General features: G+C 38.9%; 2 protein-coding genes and 1 long non-coding RNA gene across 3 annotated transcripts; all 3 read left to right on the top strand.

Moving 5' to 3' along the window:
- The first annotated feature begins 5212 nt into the window (after nt 1-5212).
- LOC115133499 (uncharacterized) lies at nt 5213-7603 on the top strand. Its single transcript, XM_029666769.2, has 6 exons — nt 5213-5452; nt 5606-5974; nt 6126-6476; nt 6846-6962; nt 7111-7160; nt 7322-7603. Exons 1-6 carry the CDS (start codon nt 5413-5415, stop codon nt 7451-7453), a joined length of 1059 nt encoding a protein of 352 aa, XP_029522629.2. The 5' UTR covers nt 5213-5412; the 3' UTR covers nt 7454-7603.
- A 2645-nt stretch (nt 7604-10248) lies between these two features.
- On the top strand, nt 10249-14257 carry LOC115133503 (uncharacterized). Its single transcript, XR_003864210.2, has 4 exons — nt 10249-10581; nt 10721-10986; nt 13782-13831; nt 13948-14257. It is a non-coding gene; the product is annotated as an uncharacterized LOC115133503 (long non-coding RNA).
- Nucleotides 14258-15165: 908 nt separating this feature from the next.
- Nucleotides 15166-18267, top strand: LOC115133495 (uncharacterized). Its single transcript, XM_065021873.1, has 6 exons — nt 15166-16013; nt 16211-16535; nt 16674-17024; nt 17223-17354; nt 17564-17598; nt 17939-18267. Exons 2-6 carry the CDS (start codon nt 16277-16279, stop codon nt 18032-18034), a joined length of 873 nt encoding a protein of 290 aa, XP_064877945.1. The 5' UTR covers nt 15166-16013; nt 16211-16276; the 3' UTR covers nt 18035-18267.
- Nucleotides 18268-18668: the final 401 nt, after the last annotated feature.

Here is an 18668-nt window from a genome sequence, read left to right as displayed (position 1 = left end):
AACTGAAATAGAACAGTAATAATTACATGCCTATGTGTGATCGGTCGCTTCAACTGCAGTATTGTGCATCATCAGATTTGGACTCAAACGTGAAAAGAGATGTCTTTAGGCGTTAGCTAAATCCCATTTCCTTCAGTTTGTTTCTAGCTGACATTAGAAAGGTATCAAGCGCATCAACCACAGTGCAAGGACAGATGCTGGGAGACGAGAAGCAAGTACAAAAAAAATGACAGCGTCTGTGGGGCTGAGGTTAGGCCTAGGGTTAGAGTTCGGCGAGGGCTTAAGGGTGAGGGCTGGTGGATAGTTAGTTTGAACATGTATAATCCATCTGTAGGGTGAAGCCTTGTGGTCCTCTATGAACCCCACCAAACACATACAGAACCAGTCAAAAGTTTAGACACACCTACTCATTCAAGGGTCTTTCTTTATTTTTTACTGTTTTCTACATTGTAGAATAATAGTGAAGACATCAAAACTATGAAATAACACATATGGAATTTCTACAATGTAGAAAATAGTAAAAAAATAAAGAAAAACCCTTGAATGAGTAGGTGTGTCCAAACTTTTGACGGGTACTGTATCTGAACCCCACTAAACCCAAACACCTATATCATCTCTTCCCACACTCTTTTGGCCTGCAACCCCATTTTGATATCCAACATTTTTCGAGACCCACCATGTAAAAACAGTGATGTAATCAAAGTCTCTATCAAAAGATAGAGACACATTTGTAGGAAGGAACAGAAACCGCTCTGTTTATTACAACTGCAACTTGCGTCTCCTGGAGGTTACTGACGTAACCCCAGTTCTATGAACCAAGAGCGATTTTGTACATTTTATTTCCGATTTTTTTCTCGTGGCCCCATTTTTAAATCAGGGGACAGACACTAAATGGGGTTGCAACCTTTAGACCTATATGAACCCATCTGAATCCAAACACCTATTTCCATTTAGATTCAACACAAATATGCAAAATTTTTGTTTTCACACTCCACATAAAACGTCTTTGCCAATTCTGCTTTCTGTAAATAGACATTGTGTTCCAATACCAATCTACCATGCCCCCTACCAATGAAATCCACTTTGATCTCACTCTGAATAAAGAAGTGTTCTCTGATTCACAACCAGACAAAAGAGAATAGATCTACACACAGAATGGCGAGAACCTTCCTACCAGCTCTACTGCTCTATGGATTGAGTAAGTAAACTACTGTTAAATCTATCATGGAGACAGAGTAAGATTGACTGCATCCATCATGTATAACCAGAATGTTCAGTGCAGCACTTCTTCCTGACATGCACTTCTTCTAACATGTACATGTGATATCAATGATTCTAATCATTAATGTAGGACTTAGTGCTTTGTGTTTCAGGTTTGGTCTCTGTTTTGGTTTCTCAGTGTCAGACTATGGAGGTCCGTACTGGGGATACCATCACCTTGCAGTGCTCCAATGTTACAACGGCTGTGGGACACACAGTATGGTTCAAGCAAGCAAGGTCAAACAAGCTGTGTGTCTCTCGTCTATGTACAGTGTGGCTTCAACACCTGATCTTCATAATGGTTTTCAAAGGAACATTCTGAAATGTTCAGCAACAACACCACTCTCTTTCTCAAAATCACAAAAGTGTAAATAGCTGACTGTGGCCTGTATGTCTGTGCATTGTATCCACATTGCCACATGTTCTTTGTCAACGCAAAAAGGTTAGTTTTCAACTATTTATCTGGCTTTTGATACATTTGAAAATGCTTATCAACCTTGTTAGGAGTTTGTTTCATGACTAAGGCAAACCATTACTGGACATATTTTTATCATTATATTTTTGAGAAAAAAATACTTTTTTATTTTTTACTAATCTCAATGTTAAAGTGCACAACGGATTTGAGGAAATACCAGAGTCATCTAAAGAGAGTGAGTTTATTTCATTCTCATGTAGATAAAAAAAAAAGAATAACTAAGAAACAATAAAGCAACATTTTTTTGTCTTTCATTAAAGGACCATCAAGTGATTTAATAAAATGTAATCTAATAGGACACTGTAATGGAACTATCAGTCTAGTAGGAGAGGATGATGATGGAACCATGTACCTCCTTCCCCTGGTTGTGATCCTGGGTGTTGTGACTGCTGTTCTACCTATAGTCATCCTCATCCTGGTCCTCAAGATCAGACGAGACTCAAACAGAAACAACACAGGTAGGAACCCACATCATGATCATATAGGACCTGTGAACTACACTTCAAATAGGGATGTTTTCACTAGAATGAAATGTGTCGGAGTCGGCTCCTCTCCTTGTTCGGGCGGCGTTTGATGATCAACTTCGCTGGCTTTCTAGCCATCACCGCTCCAATTTTCATATATCCATTTGTCTTGTCTTGTCTCGTTTCCATGCACAACTGGATTTCATTTCTTCAATCAATCTACTTGTATCTAACCCTCTGTTTCCCATCATGTTTTGTGTGTAATTGTTTCATGTTATGTGGTGTTAGTTTACGCGCTTTACTTTTATGTTCTGTCTTTTGAGCGTGTTTGATTCATGTAGTGCTCTCGTTTTTGGAACTTTAATAAAAGTGCGCCTGTTCATTAAACTCTGCTCTCCTGCACCTGACTTCGCCTCCAATACACCATTGACAGAATGATCCATTAATCTGTTCTCGTCTCTCTTTTATATTATATTCAGGACCTGATTCTCAAAGACAACCACAAAATGATCAGGTAAATACTGCATGATTAAATACTGAAATATAAGCCATTCAGAAACTGAGAAAATTAAAATTGTAGCTTGCAAATCTACAGAACCAAGACCCAGATGCATTGAATTATGCCGCTCTGAATTTCACCTCCAAGAAGAGGAAGCTGGAGAAGAGAAGAGAGAAGGAGCTGGACCCCCATGTAGTGTATGCTGCTACAAGATGATAAAGTGGAGGAGGATGGAAGAGGAAAATTAGTTGTCCATATCTTTGAATAAAAGTTGAAATCTTGCTATATTGTATTTTTGTAGTTATATTAAATGTATTGAAATGTAAATCAGTAAATATCGCTGTAGTGTTTGTGAGTTGTACAACAGTGCTACTGTAGCCCTCTCCAACAAGTTAGGTCACACAGCTCAGTGGTACAGGGTGTGGTTAGAGAGGGGGAGTTAGAAGTCAAAACACAACGGTTTAATGGTCGCAGAGGAGCAGTTGCATCTTTTGGCCTCTCTTAATTTAGATCTCTGTTGTGTGTGTCAGTGATGTGGTAATTTATTTATAGGGTGACCTCGAGGGGCAAAGTACCCAGGAGTAGACAATAGTATTATACTGATCACTTATGAAGACAAATAAAGAGTTAAACCAAAATGGCCTTTGTCATGATGCATTCCCCCCTTAGTATTTCCTGTCTTGGCTTTGCACTAATCACAGCCCCCTATTCTGAGAAGCACCTTATAAGGAGAATATGATGGGGTCTGAAGTAGGAGGGGCCAGTGAGGGTACGCATCACTTCCTGTGGTGTGACTGACAGGAAGTAGCAGCTCAGTGTAGAGTGAGACCTGCTGAGGTGAACATCACTGGGTCTCTCATAGACTAACACGGGGGGATGAAATGTCCCTTATGCTCTCTCAATGTCTCACCAGATTTTCAGTCCACCTGCCAACAGATAGTATGGGGAAAATATTTGTGTGTAAGAGTAAATGCCTGGGTGAGGGTGGGGGGGGGCTCTTTACATACCTCTCTTCATCTGGATGGTAAACACCAGACCTGTCACGGCTGTTGAATGAAGAGGACCAAGTTGCAGCGTGGTGAGCGTACATATTATTTGTATTAGAAAAGATGCCAAACAAAAGATGCCAAACAAAAGAATAAACACTACCAAACAATCCATGACACTAAAAGGCTATGTGCCATAAACAAAGTCAACTTCCCACAAAGACAGGTGGGAAAAGGGCTACCTAAGTATGGTTCTCAATCAGAGACAACGATAGACAGCTGTCCCTGATTGAGAACCCTTCCAGGCCAAAACATAGAAATACAAATAATAGAACATAGAATACCCACCCCAAATCACACCCTGACCAAACCAAATAGAGACATAAAAAGGATCTTTAAGGTCAGGGCGTGACAAGACCCCTGCCGGTCAATTAGATGTACAATGTCAAGAATACAAACCACAAGCTAAAATAATTTTCCAAACCATAAACTATGTAGGGTTTCCTAAACTATGGGTCCTGAGTTATGAGAATACATCTACTGTATAATCACACTGTCTTCTTATTTTGAGTCGTTGGCGGTTGATTTCTCATTTGGGTCTCGAACTGAAAAAGTTTAAGAGCCCTAAAGCATTCAACAAGAGGACAAAGTGCAGATAAAGATTGGCTGTCAACTTTCCCTTCATGAAAAAAAATGAAAGTATTGGTAACAATCAAAGGTTTGAAATTAAGCCAACTATCAGAACTCAGGATAAGACCCAGATGCAGACGGCCAGAATCACAGATGTGTATTGACCCAAGCAGGGGGCAGGCAAAAGACAGGTCAAGGGCAGGCCGAGGTCCGCAATCCAGGGCAGAGTCAGAAAGGTACAGAACGGCAGGCAGGCTCGGGGTCAGGGAAGGCAGAGGTTTGTAATCGGGTCAGAGTCGGGCAGGTACAGAGCGGCAGGCAGGCTTGGGGTCAGGCAGGCAGTATGGTCAGAACTGGGGAAACAGAAACTTGAGAAATCAGGAAGAGGGGAAAGAACACTGGTAAGACCTGACTAGACAAACTGGCAACAGACAGAGCACACAGGTATAAATGCACAGGGGATAATGGGGAAGATGGGTGACACCTGGAGGGGGGTGGGGAAAAGCACAAAGACAGGGGAAACAGGGTGTGACACCAACAAATATATATTATATATTTATTATTATTATATTTATTATATATTATTCAATGCTATTGCGGTTACAACTAATATGAGTGTTTGTTTGTGTAGGCTTGTGATGAAAATTAAGAGCCAGAAATGCATATTTTATGCAGTGGTGTGTATATTTACATTATGGATGACTTTAACCCTTAGGCTGGGCTGGGTTGGTAGTATTAGCAGCACTAAAGATCATTCACTGTTTCCTTTCCAAACATCAAAAGAGAAATCATTTCAGTAAATGTTTAATTTCTCTCAAAAAAGAAGCAGCTGTATCAAGCAAATTTTTGATTGGCTTGATCCAGTAACTGACCTTCTATATGTTGTCTTCTTGAAAAAGTAATTCCGGAGAAGCTCAGACTATGGCGAGCCAGAGGACACACTTCTAAGATTTCAGTCAGCCAATAACATCTCTCGTTTCAGTGTTCCCTCCTACTGCATGAAAGGTACATGTAAAGTGCCCTCCTATATTAGGTGCATATAAAGTGTCCCACTGTCAGACCCACACATTATACAGTGCAGAAGGGACTAATGTTACAATGATGAATAGAGAAGTATTTATGTTTTACATCAACTTGTGTAAGTGTAAGACATTTTAATTTAGTTCCTTTTTTAATCATTTGTAGTGTGTAGTTTGAATTTGATAAGCGAAGTGGACGTTCTGTCTGTAATGCTAGAAATGGTTTATCTATGTCTTTGTCTTTGATCGATTTTGTTTGTTTGCTTTGACAGTTTCTGCTTTTACCAAACCAAACGTAATCCAACCAACACCTGTGATGGTTACTGAGCTGGGAGGCACTGTGACTCTCACTTGCTTTTGTCCCAAATTGTCGGTGACCAGGTTTGATTGGTTCAAGCAGAGTTTTGGACAGGAACCCCTCCTCATGGCATCATCTCTTTATGTTGGCCAAGAGAGTTATTATTCCAACAACTTTATCAAGGACTTTACTGAGACCGAACGTTTGGGTGTGAGGAGAGGAGACTACTGCTATAACTTGACCATATCCAAGACAGAGCCAGGGGACTCAGCTACATACTATTGTTTTACTTCAGCCATCTATGAGCTCACATTTGGAGAGGGAACTGTTTTAATTGTCCAAGGTAACCAAACATTTGCATCTTCAATTTCAAAATGTGTGGTGCTGTATATTGGCATGATTGTACAACTGCTTCATCAAATGCTAGTGATGAATACATGGCTTTTCGTGTTTTTCACCCAGTTAGTTTTACTTTAGTTACTCACTCTCTTCAGACTCAGAGTCCAACAGCATGTCTGTGCTCCAGCAGCCTGTGTCTGAGTCAGTCCAGCCAGGAGGCTCTGTGACTCTGAACTGTACAATTCACACTGAGACCTGTGCAGGAGAACACAGTGTCTATTGGTTCAGACATGGCTCAGGAGAATCCCGTCCAGGAATCATTTACACCCATGGAGACAAGAGTGATCAGTGTGAGAAGAGCTCTGAGACTGGGTCTCCTACACAGAGATGTGTCTACAACCTCCCCAAGAGGAACCTCAGCCTCTCTGATGCTGGGACTTACTACTGTGCTGTGGCCTCATGTGGGGAGATTTTGTTCGGGAACGGGACCAAGCTGGACATTGACCGTACGTGATACTTCTGACATTCTGTTTTATAATAATCTATGTAATCAAAATTCTTTAGATTGCAGGCAAGGTAACATTCGGATACTTTTGTTTTTCTAAATCATTCAGATATCTTTGTTTTTCTATATCATTCAGATATCAATGTATTTCTACATCATTCAGATATCTTTGTATTTCTACATCATTCAGATATCTTTGCTTTTCTATATCATTCAGATATCATTGTTTTTCTATATCCTTCAGATATCTTTGTATATGAGAGAATAAAATATGACTCAGATCAGGCCAAGTCTTGTTGGTGTCTCTAACATTGTCATAGCTTTATCCCTCAGTGTCTCAGTGTCTCCATCCCTATTTGATATTTCACAGATGGTTGTAAGGAGGACCATCTTCTGTTCATGTATTGCCTTGGCGTAGCGTTGGGTCTGTGTGTCCTCCTCATCATTGTCCTTACTTGTGTTTTGTACAAGATGAGCAAGTGCATAGGTAAGCGACAATATTGTGCAAGATCCAGTATGCTTCTCAATTGTTGGTACAGTAACATTAGTTGAAATGTTTTGGTCAAAATTGGTCATAAACGGTCTTCATTGTATTATGAATATGATTATATTGATTATTTGTGTTTTATTAAAAGGAACCCAACTTCAGCCAAGTACTCCTGCAGTCCCCAATCATGATAACCAGGTAACCTGATCTAACACTTGTTTAGTTGTTGCTGAATCAATGAATTTTTCCTTCAATCAAAAATATGAAAAAATGCATTTTATTAGTGGATTGTTTCACTATACCGCAATATTTAGTATAATACCAAATATTTAGATTTTAATATTTGTTATTCCTCTCAGGATCAAGAGCCTGTTACTCTCCATTACGCCGCTCTGAACGTCGTCCACAAGAAACCAAAGTCCGGGAGACAGAGGAGCGCCATGGAGACAGACACTGTGTACTCTGGTGTGAGACGCCAAAACATGGACTGAAATGTCAACCTGTCCTCTTTAATAACTTGCACTGATTCTGTGTTTTCTACACTGTATGTTTGACTGTGGCTTTTTCATTGTAAGTTACAATTACTTACATCTCAATTTTATATTGATACTGATGTTCAATTTTGATCAATTAAAACATTAAACTGCTTTCATATAAAGGTATTGTTTGATTTTCTCTTTCCTTAAATATGTACAACATTTTCACCCACAGATTCAGTGTGCAACAACCATATCAAGCCTATGCTCAATGTAAAACATAAGGTTGGTTGCATAATAACTGTAAATATGTATCTATTGCTGGTGTTTTAGCCCCTCAAACTGTCTTCTTTTAGCTGTATCCTGTATCACAGATCTCTGTGGTGTTCTAACTGCCCTGAATAGATGTTCCACTCACGTAAACTCAACTCTAACCCCCAGCAATGACCATCAGTCCTCACCACACTCTCTTTTCACACACCATCAAAACCACCAACATCCATGTCACTAAGAGCCCAACTCTCTCTCTCTCCATAAGAACAGGCTGAACTAAAAATGGACTTCTTAGCTAAATATACTTTGAACAGAATTGATATGGTTAAGAGACTGATTTCAAATTTGACAATATTCACTTTGTAACAAAAGTTGTCACAAACCATGGACAAAATGTGAATATGTATAAGTGCACCTTGCAGAAGTGCAATCCGTTTCTTTTTCAACAGGGAGCTGCAGTGAACGTGGAAGTCCCCATAACTGCCTCAACAGTAGAGTTGGCAGCAACTTGTAGTTGTCAAAATGTTCAAAATGTCCCCTAATTGGATGAAGTATCATTTACAACTTCACTTTCTGTGATAGTTCATGTGTGTAGCCGGAATAGCAGTCAAACAAATGCCAAAAAAGACAGTGTGTGGCTATGAAGAATCCATATCAAGATACTATAGTTATTAAATGCTTATTACACATTTCTAACATGTTAGAAATCATTTCCAGCATCTTTAAATAGCAACCACCAAACAGGCCAAACAGTCGTCATCCCTGGATCATGACTACTAACCTCAACGTAGTTATAATAAAGTGTAGCTCAGTAACAAGGAGCAACAATCACTCAAAATGAAAGCGGTAGTAGAGAACTGTATGATGAAGACAATGACTCGTGCTAGGGTGTGTCATTTTTTATAATTAAAAAAAAAAGTCAGTAATGTCTTGAACTAATTTTAGATGTGTTGATAGCATGACACTCACATCCCCCCCACACACATCTAACAAGTTCACAGGTACTTGAGGTCTACTCTAAGTACGAGGCTATATCTATTCTTTGGTCAGGCCTGTTGGCCTTGTACACACAGGACCCTCCTACCTGCTCTCTGTGTCTCTGTGGTTTTCAGCAGGATGTCTATTCTGGTGTCAGTCAGTTGTTTTCACATTTGTTATTGTTGTTCATGTTTCTACTGACAGCTTGCAGTCACAGCAAACCAGTTCTTTATAAACTTACTTGGATATATATAGTTATCTGAAATCAGTTACAAACCACAAAGAACTGCTAATGAACTCTCCAAGTTAAGCATCTCATGTCATAATACGGAACCATCTATACTATATATATATATCTGCTCAGGGGGAGGGGCCATTTTAGGATGATGTCATGGGAGAACTAGTACGTTCTCAATCAGACAAGTGCAGGGTTCTACTGCAGGGTTCTCTGTAAGGAGACCAATAGAGGAGGATCCTCCTTCTGATAGATTGCCTCCTATAAGAACCACACTAAGCAGACAGTGATACAGAGTGGATAAAGTGTGTCATGTGAATTGGTTATATTACAAGACATGTTCAATATATAACAGTCCAATCAGTGATGCACACTCAGGTATTACAATTCAGATAATGCATGTTTCTGTGAATGATAGGGAATGAGACTGACATACAATTGAATTGTTTTATTCTGTAGGTGTTTATCACCTGCTATATTGTAATTATTTCACCACTATGGCCTATTTATTGCCCTACCTCCCTTATCCTACCTCATTTGCTCACACTGTATATAGACATTTTCTACTGTATTATTGACTGAATGCTTGTTTATTACATGTGTAACTCTGTGTTGTTGTTTGTGTCGCACTGCTTTGCTTTTTCTAGGCCAGGTCGCAGTTGTAAATGAGAACTTGTTCTCAACTAGCCTACCTGGTTAAATAAAGGTGAAATAAATGATCACATATACACTCTCACTGCTCTACCCCTGTTCACTCTTATACATTTACATGTTAGTAATTTAGAAGACGCTCTTATGCAGAGCAACTCATTGGAGAAAGTAGGGTTAAGCGCCTTGCTCTAGGTCACATCCACAGATTTTTCACTTTGTCGGCTCAGCGATTCGAACCTGCGACCTTTTGGGTACTGGCTCATTGCTTTTAACCACTATACAAGACATGTTCAACATATTACAGCCCTCCTATGGGTCATCTGGAGTACTGTAACAGTTGATAATAATAATAGTTTTCTTTCAAATACTTTAGGCACACTTGGTTTTGCTTGCCTTCTGCAATGGAGGCAAGATAAATCAAGTGTAACTAAAGTAAGATTGAGAAAACAAATAGCCTACTATTTTGACCCAAGGTTGTCCAGAGAGGTGAGAAAACAAAAGCCCTACTATTGTGACGCAGGTGAGAAAACAAAGCCTACTATTTTGACCCAGGGCTGTCCAGAGAGGTGAGAAAACCACAAACCACCAGACGAGTAAAACCTTCATTTACTTGCATTCTACAGCTTCCTGTGTCTGAGTCCAGCCAGTAGACTGTGTGACTCTGTATGGTGCAATAGACCACAAGACCATGGTCGTCTGAATGAGAAGTCGACAAAGAAGATTGGGTCCAGTTCAACCAATCACCGACTAGCCCTTTGTTCACTCAATATTTTATATTCGAAGATGGTGTCACTGTTTACAATATTTCTAATTCTCAAACAAATCGGTAAGTTATCTAACTTTACCAAGGACTTCACTGGGACTAAATGTCTGAGTGTGAAGAGAGGAGTTGACAGCTTTAACCTGACCATCTCTAAGGCACAGTTAGGGGACAGAGCTACATACTAATGTGTTGCTATTGAAGTGGGCAAAGTCACATTTGGAGGAGCTGTTTCGATTGTCAAAGGTAACCTAACCTACTTCTTTATTTTAGATTTTCATTTTATATCCATGAAATTCTAAATATACATTACAAATTGTCAATAGATACATCTAGCAGGACAAAACCATTTACACACCATAATCTTAATTTTCACTCTTTTCAGATTCCAACAGCATGTCTTGTTGTACAGCAGCCTTTGTCTGAGTCAGTCCAGCCAGGAAACTCTGTGACTTTGAACTGTACAATACACACTGAGACCTGTGCAGGAGAACACAGTGTCTATTGGTTCAGACATGGATCAGGAGAATCCCGTCCAGGAGTCATTTACAGAATATCCCCACTAGGAACCTTCGCCTCTCTGATGCTTGGATTTGCTGTGCCCTCTTGGGGAGATACTGTTTAGGAATGGGACCAAGTGGGGCATTGAAGGTAGGTGATATGGCTTGCTTCTTTGTATATATTTTACAAATCTACTGTGTAGAATATACATTTACTTGCTATTCTGAGCGTCCTCTATCAATGTTTGAATGTCCACAGGCCATAGGGCAGACCCTCTTCTCTTGGTGTACTGCCTGGATGTAGGATTGGCTTTCTTGTTAACTTCTCTGGGATATGTGGGACGCTAGCGTCAGGGAGCCAAAATCAAAACAACAGAAATCTCAAAATTACAATTCCTCAAACATACAAGTATTATACACCATTTTAAAGCTAAACTTCTTTTTAATCCAGCCACAGTGTCTGATTTCAAAAAGGGTTTGCGATTATGTTAGGTCAGCACCTAGCGATAGAAAAACATATGTACAGCCATTTTCCAAAGAAGGAGAGGTGTCACAAAAGACAGAAATAGCGTTAAAATGAATCACTAACCATTGATGATCTTCACCGGATGACACTCCCAGGACTCCATGTTAGACAATAAATGTGTGTTTTGTTCGATAAAGTTCATCTTTATGTCCAAAAAAATCATTTGAAATTGGTGTGTTATATTCAGAAATCAAACAAACATCTGGTAAAAGTGCAGAGAGCCACATCAAATTACAGGAATACTCATCATAAACATTGATAAAAGATACAAGTGTTAAACACACAATTAAAGATACACCACTCCTTAACTTCTTCGAGATAGATCTTTTAATTTTTGGATAAAAAACGTTCCCGTTTTAAACAAGATATTTTGTCACGAAAAGATGCTCGACTATGCATGTAATTGACAGCTTTGGAAATAAAAAACTCTGACGTTTCCAAAACTGCAAAGATATGATCTGTGAGTGCCCCAGAACTAATGCTACAGGCGAAACCAAGATGAAGTTTCATAAAGGAAATGCCCCAGATTCTGAAGGCGCTGTGTTCCGATGTCTCCTTATATGGCTGTGAATGCGCCAGGAATGAGCCTGCCCTTTCTGTCGTTTCTCCAAGGTGTCTGCAGCATTGTGACGTATTTGTAGGCATATCATTGGAAGATTGACCGTAAGAGACTACATTTACCAGGTGTCCGCCCGGTGTCCTGTGTCGAAATTATTGCGTAATCTCTAGGTCCATGCGCGTTCCATTTCTTCAGAAGAGAAAGTCAACTGCCACGAAGGATTTATCATCGATCGATATGTGAAAAACACCTTGAGGATTGATTCTAAACATCGTTTGCCATGTTTCTGTCGATATTATGGAGTTAATTTGGAAAAAAGTTTGCGTTTTAATGACTTAATTTTCGTTTTTTTTTTTTACCCAAACGTGATGAAGAAAACGGAGCGATTTGTCAACACAAATAATCTTTTTGTAAAAACTGAACATTTGCTATCTAACTGAGAGTCTCCTCATTGAAAACATCTGAAGTTCTTCAAAGGTAAATTATTTTATTTGAATGCTTTTCTGGTTTTTGTGAAAATGTTGCATGCTGAATGCCAGGCATAATCCTATGCTAGGCTATCAATACTGTTACACAAATGCTTGTTTAGCTATGGTTCAAAAGCATATTTTGAAAATCTGAGATGACAGTGTTGTTAACAAAAGGCTAAGCTTAAGAGCTAGCATATTGATTTCATTTCATTTGCGATTTTCATGAATAGTTAACTTTGCGTTATGGTAATAGCTTGAGGCTGTAGTCACGATCCCGGATCCGGGATGGCTCGACGCAAGAAGTTAATGCAACCGCTGTGTCAGATTGCAGAAAGGCTTTACGGCGAAAGCACACCTTGTGATTATGTTAGGTCCGCACCTAGCCACAGAAAAACATACAGCCATTTTCCAAAGAAGGAGAGGTGTCACAAAACTCAGAAATAGTGTTATAAATATTCACTTACCTTTGATGATCTTCATCAGAATGCACTCCCAGGAATCCCAGTTCCACAATAAATGTTTGTTTTGTTCAATAAAGTCCATAATTTATGTCCAAATACCTCCTTTTTGTTCGCGCATTTAGCCCAGTAATCCAAATTCACAATGCGCGAGCACTTAGTTCAGACAAAAAGTCCAAAAAGTTCTATTACAGTTCTTAGAAACATGTCAAACGATGTATAGCATCAATCTTTAGGATGTTTTTAACATAAATCTTCAATAATGTTTCAACCGGACAATTCCTTTGTCTTTAGAAATGAAAAAGAACCGACCTCGCTCTCACGGCCGAGCGCATGACTTAGCTCATGGCATTCTGTCAGACCCCTTAGTCAAACAGCTCTTATTTGCTCCCCCTTCATAGAAGAAGCCTGAAACAAAGTTCTAAATACTGTTGACATCTAGTGGAAGCCTTAGAAAGTGCAATATGACCCCATAGACACTGTATATTGGATAGGCAATCACTTAAAAAAACTACAAACCTCAGATTTCCTACTTCCTGATTGGATATTTTCTCATATTTTTGCCTGCCATATGAGTTCTGTGTTACTCACAGACATAATTCAAACAGTTTTAGAAACGTCAGAGTGTTTTCAATCCAAATCTAATCTAACTAATTATATGCATATTCTAGCTTCTGGGCCTGAGTAGCAGGCAGTTTACTGTGGTCACCTTATTCATCCAAGCTACTCAATACTGCCCCCCAGTCCCAAAGAAGTTAATCCTGATCATTGTCCTTGCTTGCATCATGTACAAGATGAACCAGAGAAAGTGTCTGCAGTGCAGAGGTAAGTGACAACCTTTTAGAAGTTGCTCTTCTTTAACATTACCGTCTACAGATGTATCTGCATGGGAAGAAGGAGTTGCATCTTTATCTTTGAGGTGTTTCTTTTCAGGATCCGTCTCTCTGACACCATGTCCAGCAGTCTCTTCTAGAGATGCAGAGGTAAGTAGAATTCCTTACATTTTGTATTACCATAGAAATATGTATGGAAATGTTTATGTTAAATAATAACATGTGGTATTATTTCCCCCTCCCACTTTTATAATTGTTTCTCACAGGACCCAGATGGAGGGTCTCCATTACGTAGCTCTGAATCTGAGCAACAAGAAGAACAGGTCTAGAAGATAGAGAGGTCACATGGAGACAGTGGTGTATGCTGGGATCAGACAGTAGAACTGGATGAATGAAACAGTCCAATGAATTATCTTTTTTATCAACTCCCACTTTATTAACATTATTATCTGTATTACTGTGACATATAATTACTGTAGCTACTTGAATTAAGTGCATTGCTTCTCTGCCAAACTCATTTTAAATGGACTTGCTTGTGATAAGATGAATAAAGCATTTTACAACAGTAAAGACAAAGGAAGTTGAATGTATTTATTAAGGTCATACTCAGGATCTTTAAAGACGCAATATGCAGAAATCACTACGCCATTTCCTGGTTGCTAAAATTCTAATAGTTCACCTAATTTCAGTTTATGTGACAAAATAAGCAATGCATAGTGTAGAGAATCATTGTAAAATCTAAACCCCTGTGAAATATATTTTCAATTACCAAAAATATTGTATTTAAAAGTTGTTTAAAGCTGGTGTACAAAACCAAAGTAAAAGACGCAAAAACTAAACTTAAGAACGGGAAGCTTAGTAATAGAGACCATAGAACAGATCTACCACTTCTTAGACTTGCTTTCAATGAGAATTAAATATCTATAACCTACATTTCTATGTAAATTTGGCCGGTTCACACAAAAAGTTACACATTGTTGTTTTAAGAGTAGGAAGCATAGATATAGCACACTTATAACAGATCTAACGCTTCTTAATTTTTGCTCTCAATGAGAATGACAGATATATAACTCACATTTCTATGTGAATTTGGTACGTTTGCTTAAAAGTTATGTATTACAGCTTTAATTTGAAGTGTTAAACCGTTCTCATGCCACTAACATGCCCTCAAACAAACAGCAACATATTTACAGTTACTCTGCGGTCTTGAATGAACACAAGATGAGGATGTATTTACACTTTGTTAGAGCCTGCTGGCTTTGTACACAGGACCCTCTGCTCTCTTTCTTTCTTTCTTTCTTTCTTTCTTTCTTTCTTTCTTTCTTTCTTTCTTTCTTTCTTTCTTTCTTTCTTTCTTTCTTTCTTTCTTTCTTTCTTTCTTTCTTTCTTTCTTTCTTTCTTTCTTTCCTCTCTGCTCTGCTCTGCTCTCTCTCTCTCTCTCTCTCTCTCTCTCACTCTCACTCTCTCTCTCTCTCTCTCTCTCTCTCTCTCACTCTCTCTCTCTCTCTCACTCTCTCTCTCTGTGGTTTTCAGCCGGATGTCTCAGAACTCTTAGCTATCTCATACCATAGGCTATACTACTTGCTCTTCAAGTTGACCATTGTAACAACATTAAAACAACTCTTTTGATGAGGCAGCTAACCTAAACATAGTTGACTAAAATCTGTGAAAAAACACAATGAGCTATTTATTAGGTCATTTCACCTAGATCTGTAGTTCATAGTCAAACACAACACAGTTTTAACTGTGAAGTATTATCATCACCTATAGGCCTAGAGGAATCTGCCTCCTCAATAACAAAATCATGGGATTCTATCCATCCAATCCAATTGAGTGTAAGTTCTGAAATTTAGATTTTTTTTTCAATAGATGTTTTTTTTGTGTGAGGTGAAGTGACTGTGTGGTGGCAGAAGCCCTAGTGGATGACAGTGTCATTGTATGCATGTTCCCAAAAAGGTCACAACCAACAGTCTCTTGACGTAGACAACAGGAGATGTAGTGGTAAAGAATAATGAATTCCAAACTTGAATGATTATAACTACATTTGGACTAAATATTTAAGGATAAGAATATACCTATAATAAAATATGTGTGTGTCTGATTCAGTCCAGCCTGGATACTCTATGACTCTGTACAATGTGAAGAAGATTTACGCAACGGAATAAGGCGTTAACAAAAATGATGGGTCCAGTTCGACCAATCACCTGCAACTCCATTGTTGAAGTGTTGTCTACATTGGTGGACTTTTTCCACTCAAGACAAGTTGTGAGGAGGATGACAACTGCAAAGAGGTTCACACTGTGTCTGATATTTCCACTTCTTGTAGAGATGGGTAAGTCCAACTTTTATATATCTCTGCTTTTGAGATGTTCGCCCTTGATTTGGATGCATGAGATATCACATGTAATACATTACAGAAAATGTTAATATTCTACGTTGTGTTTGGGGTATGTAACAGCAAATATACTATATTGTTCATGTTCTTTAATAGATGTGGTAACTGGTACTGGGTCCTCATCCATACTTCAGGACGGTGGTCTCATATCAGCCAACGTTGGAGATGCAGTGATTGTGCACTGCTTCTATAAAGGCCACATGGACATGTATTTCTCCTGGTACAAGCAACCCTTGGGAGATAAGCTTCAACTCTTCTCAACTGTCTATAAGTTTGAGAGGAACGCAACATTTTACCTTGAGTTTAAGGATAACCCTCGATTCTCAGTGGAAAACGGCCAAGAAAAGAATCACCTAAAGATCTCAGACATGCAGCTCTCTGATTCAGGCACATACTACTGTGGAAGCGCTTATGGCAACAAAGTGGAGTTTGGAGAAGGAGCTATTCTCATAATAAAAGGTACCTTTTTGTAAACCTAAATGTACATATATGCTGTGTAAATATGAGGTATTATCTTATTCAGATGAGATGTTGAGTTTGAACACTTTCTACAGTAATACTCCAGAGATTCAATGGGTTTATTGAACTTCTTGTCAGGTTCAGGGTCCAGAAACATGACTGTGCTCCAGCAGCCTGTGTCTGAGTCAGTCCAGCCAGGAGACTCTGTGGCTCTGAACTGTACAATACACACTGAGACCTGTGTAGGAGAACACAGTGTCTATTGGTTCAGACATGGCTCAGGAGAATCCCGTCCAGGAATCATTTACACCCATGGAGACAGGAGTGATCAGTGTGAGAAGATCTCTGAGTCTGGGTCTCCTACACAGAGCTGTGTCTTCAACCTCCCTAAGAGGAACCTCAGCCTCACTGATGCTGGGACTTACTACTGTGCTGTGGCCTCATGTGGGGAGATACTGTTTGGGAATGGGACCAAACTGGACATTCAAGGTAAATCCCATTTAATCTGTAAATATCCCCAACAACACTGTATATTCATGCAAACAGCCTACCTCCAAATGATCCCATACATTTGTCTCAACAAGCTATACAATATCACCATCAGCTTTTGATGCCATACTTTACTGTTTGATGATCTTCCTAAGTGCCCATGAATACAATATGAATTTACTGATACCCTTTCCACAGTTCCAGAGCATCATCCTCCATTTGATCTGAGTCCTACTGTTCTGTCATTGGTCGTCTCCAACATCGTTCTGGGGATAGTGACCCTTCTACTTGTCTGGGCGCTGTGCAAGACTCTGAACAGAGATAGCAGAGGTATTACTTTATATCTAATGTATACAATGTATCTAATGATATAGCTGATGTATCTAATGTTTCATGCATATCTATGCAATGTACATTCTGTAAAGATCAATTAAATGTCCATCATGTAAGCACTGTTAATTAACTACATGAGGTTAAAAAGAGATGGGATTGTCATAAAAAATAATAGCTGGCCTTCCTCTATTTCAATCTCTTTGAAGGGAGGACTGATGTCCCAACATCCCACGTCAATCAGGTACATTTTTTAACATTTATAAATATAGTATGCTTTCAGTTTTTACAAGAAACTGCCATTTAACTTTCCTTACAGCTAGAAGTCAGCTTATTTGTACTTTTTATGTTAAGTTTTCTTGGAAGTAATAGGTCACTGTACTAGATGTAACCTACTTATTTTTGTTCATTTTTCCATGGAACTTCTGTCTCTGTTCCACTGACTGTCAGGTCATTGTAGTGGTTGTACAGTCTGAACAGTCATGTCTTTTGTAGAGTGTTTTCTTCCACAGGAGAATATAAACATTATATAGTAGATCATGCTGTCATCTTAATGTATTTCCTCATGGCTCCACCCCCCTCAGAATCAAGACAGTGACGTGTTGAACTACGCAGCTGTCAGTTTCACCCCCAAGAAGAAGTCCACCAAGGACACCAAGAAGAAATATGACTATTTATAGCCTAATAGAACTGCTTTTAGTAACAAAAAAATAGTATGGATTTTTAAATGTTACGAAGAAACTGTTATTTTAACATGGTCTGTATGCTGGATGTATATAATGATCCTGTAATGATCATAAAATAGCCATAACCTTTTACAGCTTTTTATTGTAAGAAATAATCTGATAGAGAATCCCATTTTTGCTGTATGACTGTGTGTTTTTAACATAATAAACCATTAATTTATACACTCCGTTCATCTCTATTCTCTGTCTACAGAACATCTCTGCCACCACAATTACAAATATACAATATTATTAAAGGAATAGCAGTTTAGCTGAATATGTGTCAGGCTCCATCACAACATTAGAAATGGAGGAACACCAACACACATCTATTTCTTATCACAGAATAACTGCTTTTTTATTTAACTGTTATTTAACCAAGTTTAGAGTTGCTGAGATACAAATACATTTTTCAGGAGAGACCATGAGAATCACTCTGACTCCACATACGGCACAGATAAACATGTATATGATTTACAATAAATGCTCTCTTTGTAAGAAGTGCAGTGTGGGTTTACACACCTACCAGGCAGTAGTGGTGCGTGGGTAAAAACACTGGGGAAGCCAAGCCATATTACAACCTATGTGT

Source organism: Oncorhynchus nerka, linkage group LG8, assembly GCF_034236695.1.
Source record: "Oncorhynchus nerka isolate Pitt River linkage group LG8, Oner_Uvic_2.0, whole genome shotgun sequence".
NCBI classification, from domain to species: Eukaryota; Metazoa; Chordata; class Actinopteri; order Salmoniformes; family Salmonidae; genus Oncorhynchus; species Oncorhynchus nerka.
The sequence above is the reverse complement of the archived record's forward strand: the minus strand, read 5'-3'. Positions and strand labels throughout refer to the sequence as shown.

What these genes read in the sequence shown, in the direction of transcription:
- LOC115133499 (XM_029666769.2), top strand. Translation starts at nt 5,413, where the DNA reads ATGATGAATAGAGAAGTATTTATGTTTTACATCAACTTGT. An exon ending in TATGTTTTACATCAACTTGT is followed by an intron (nt 5,453 to 5,605) that starts GTAAGTGTAAGA and finishes TTGCTTTGACAG; the next exon opens with TTTCTGCTTTTACCAAACCA. An exon ending in TCCCCAATCATGATAACCAG is followed by an intron (nt 7,161 to 7,321) that starts GTAACCTGATCT and finishes TATTCCTCTCAG; the next exon opens with GATCAAGAGCCTGTTACTCT.
- LOC115133495 (XM_065021873.1), top strand. Translation starts at nt 16,277, where the DNA reads ATGGACATGTATTTCTCCTGGTACAAGCAACCCTTGGGAGATAAGCTT. An exon ending in GACCAAACTGGACATTCAAG is followed by an intron (nt 17,025 to 17,222) that starts GTAAATCCCATT and finishes CCCTTTCCACAG; the next exon opens with TTCCAGAGCATCATCCTCCA. An exon ending in TCTGAACAGAGATAGCAGAG is followed by an intron (nt 17,355 to 17,563) that starts GTATTACTTTAT and finishes ATCTCTTTGAAG; the next exon opens with GGAGGACTGATGTCCCAACA.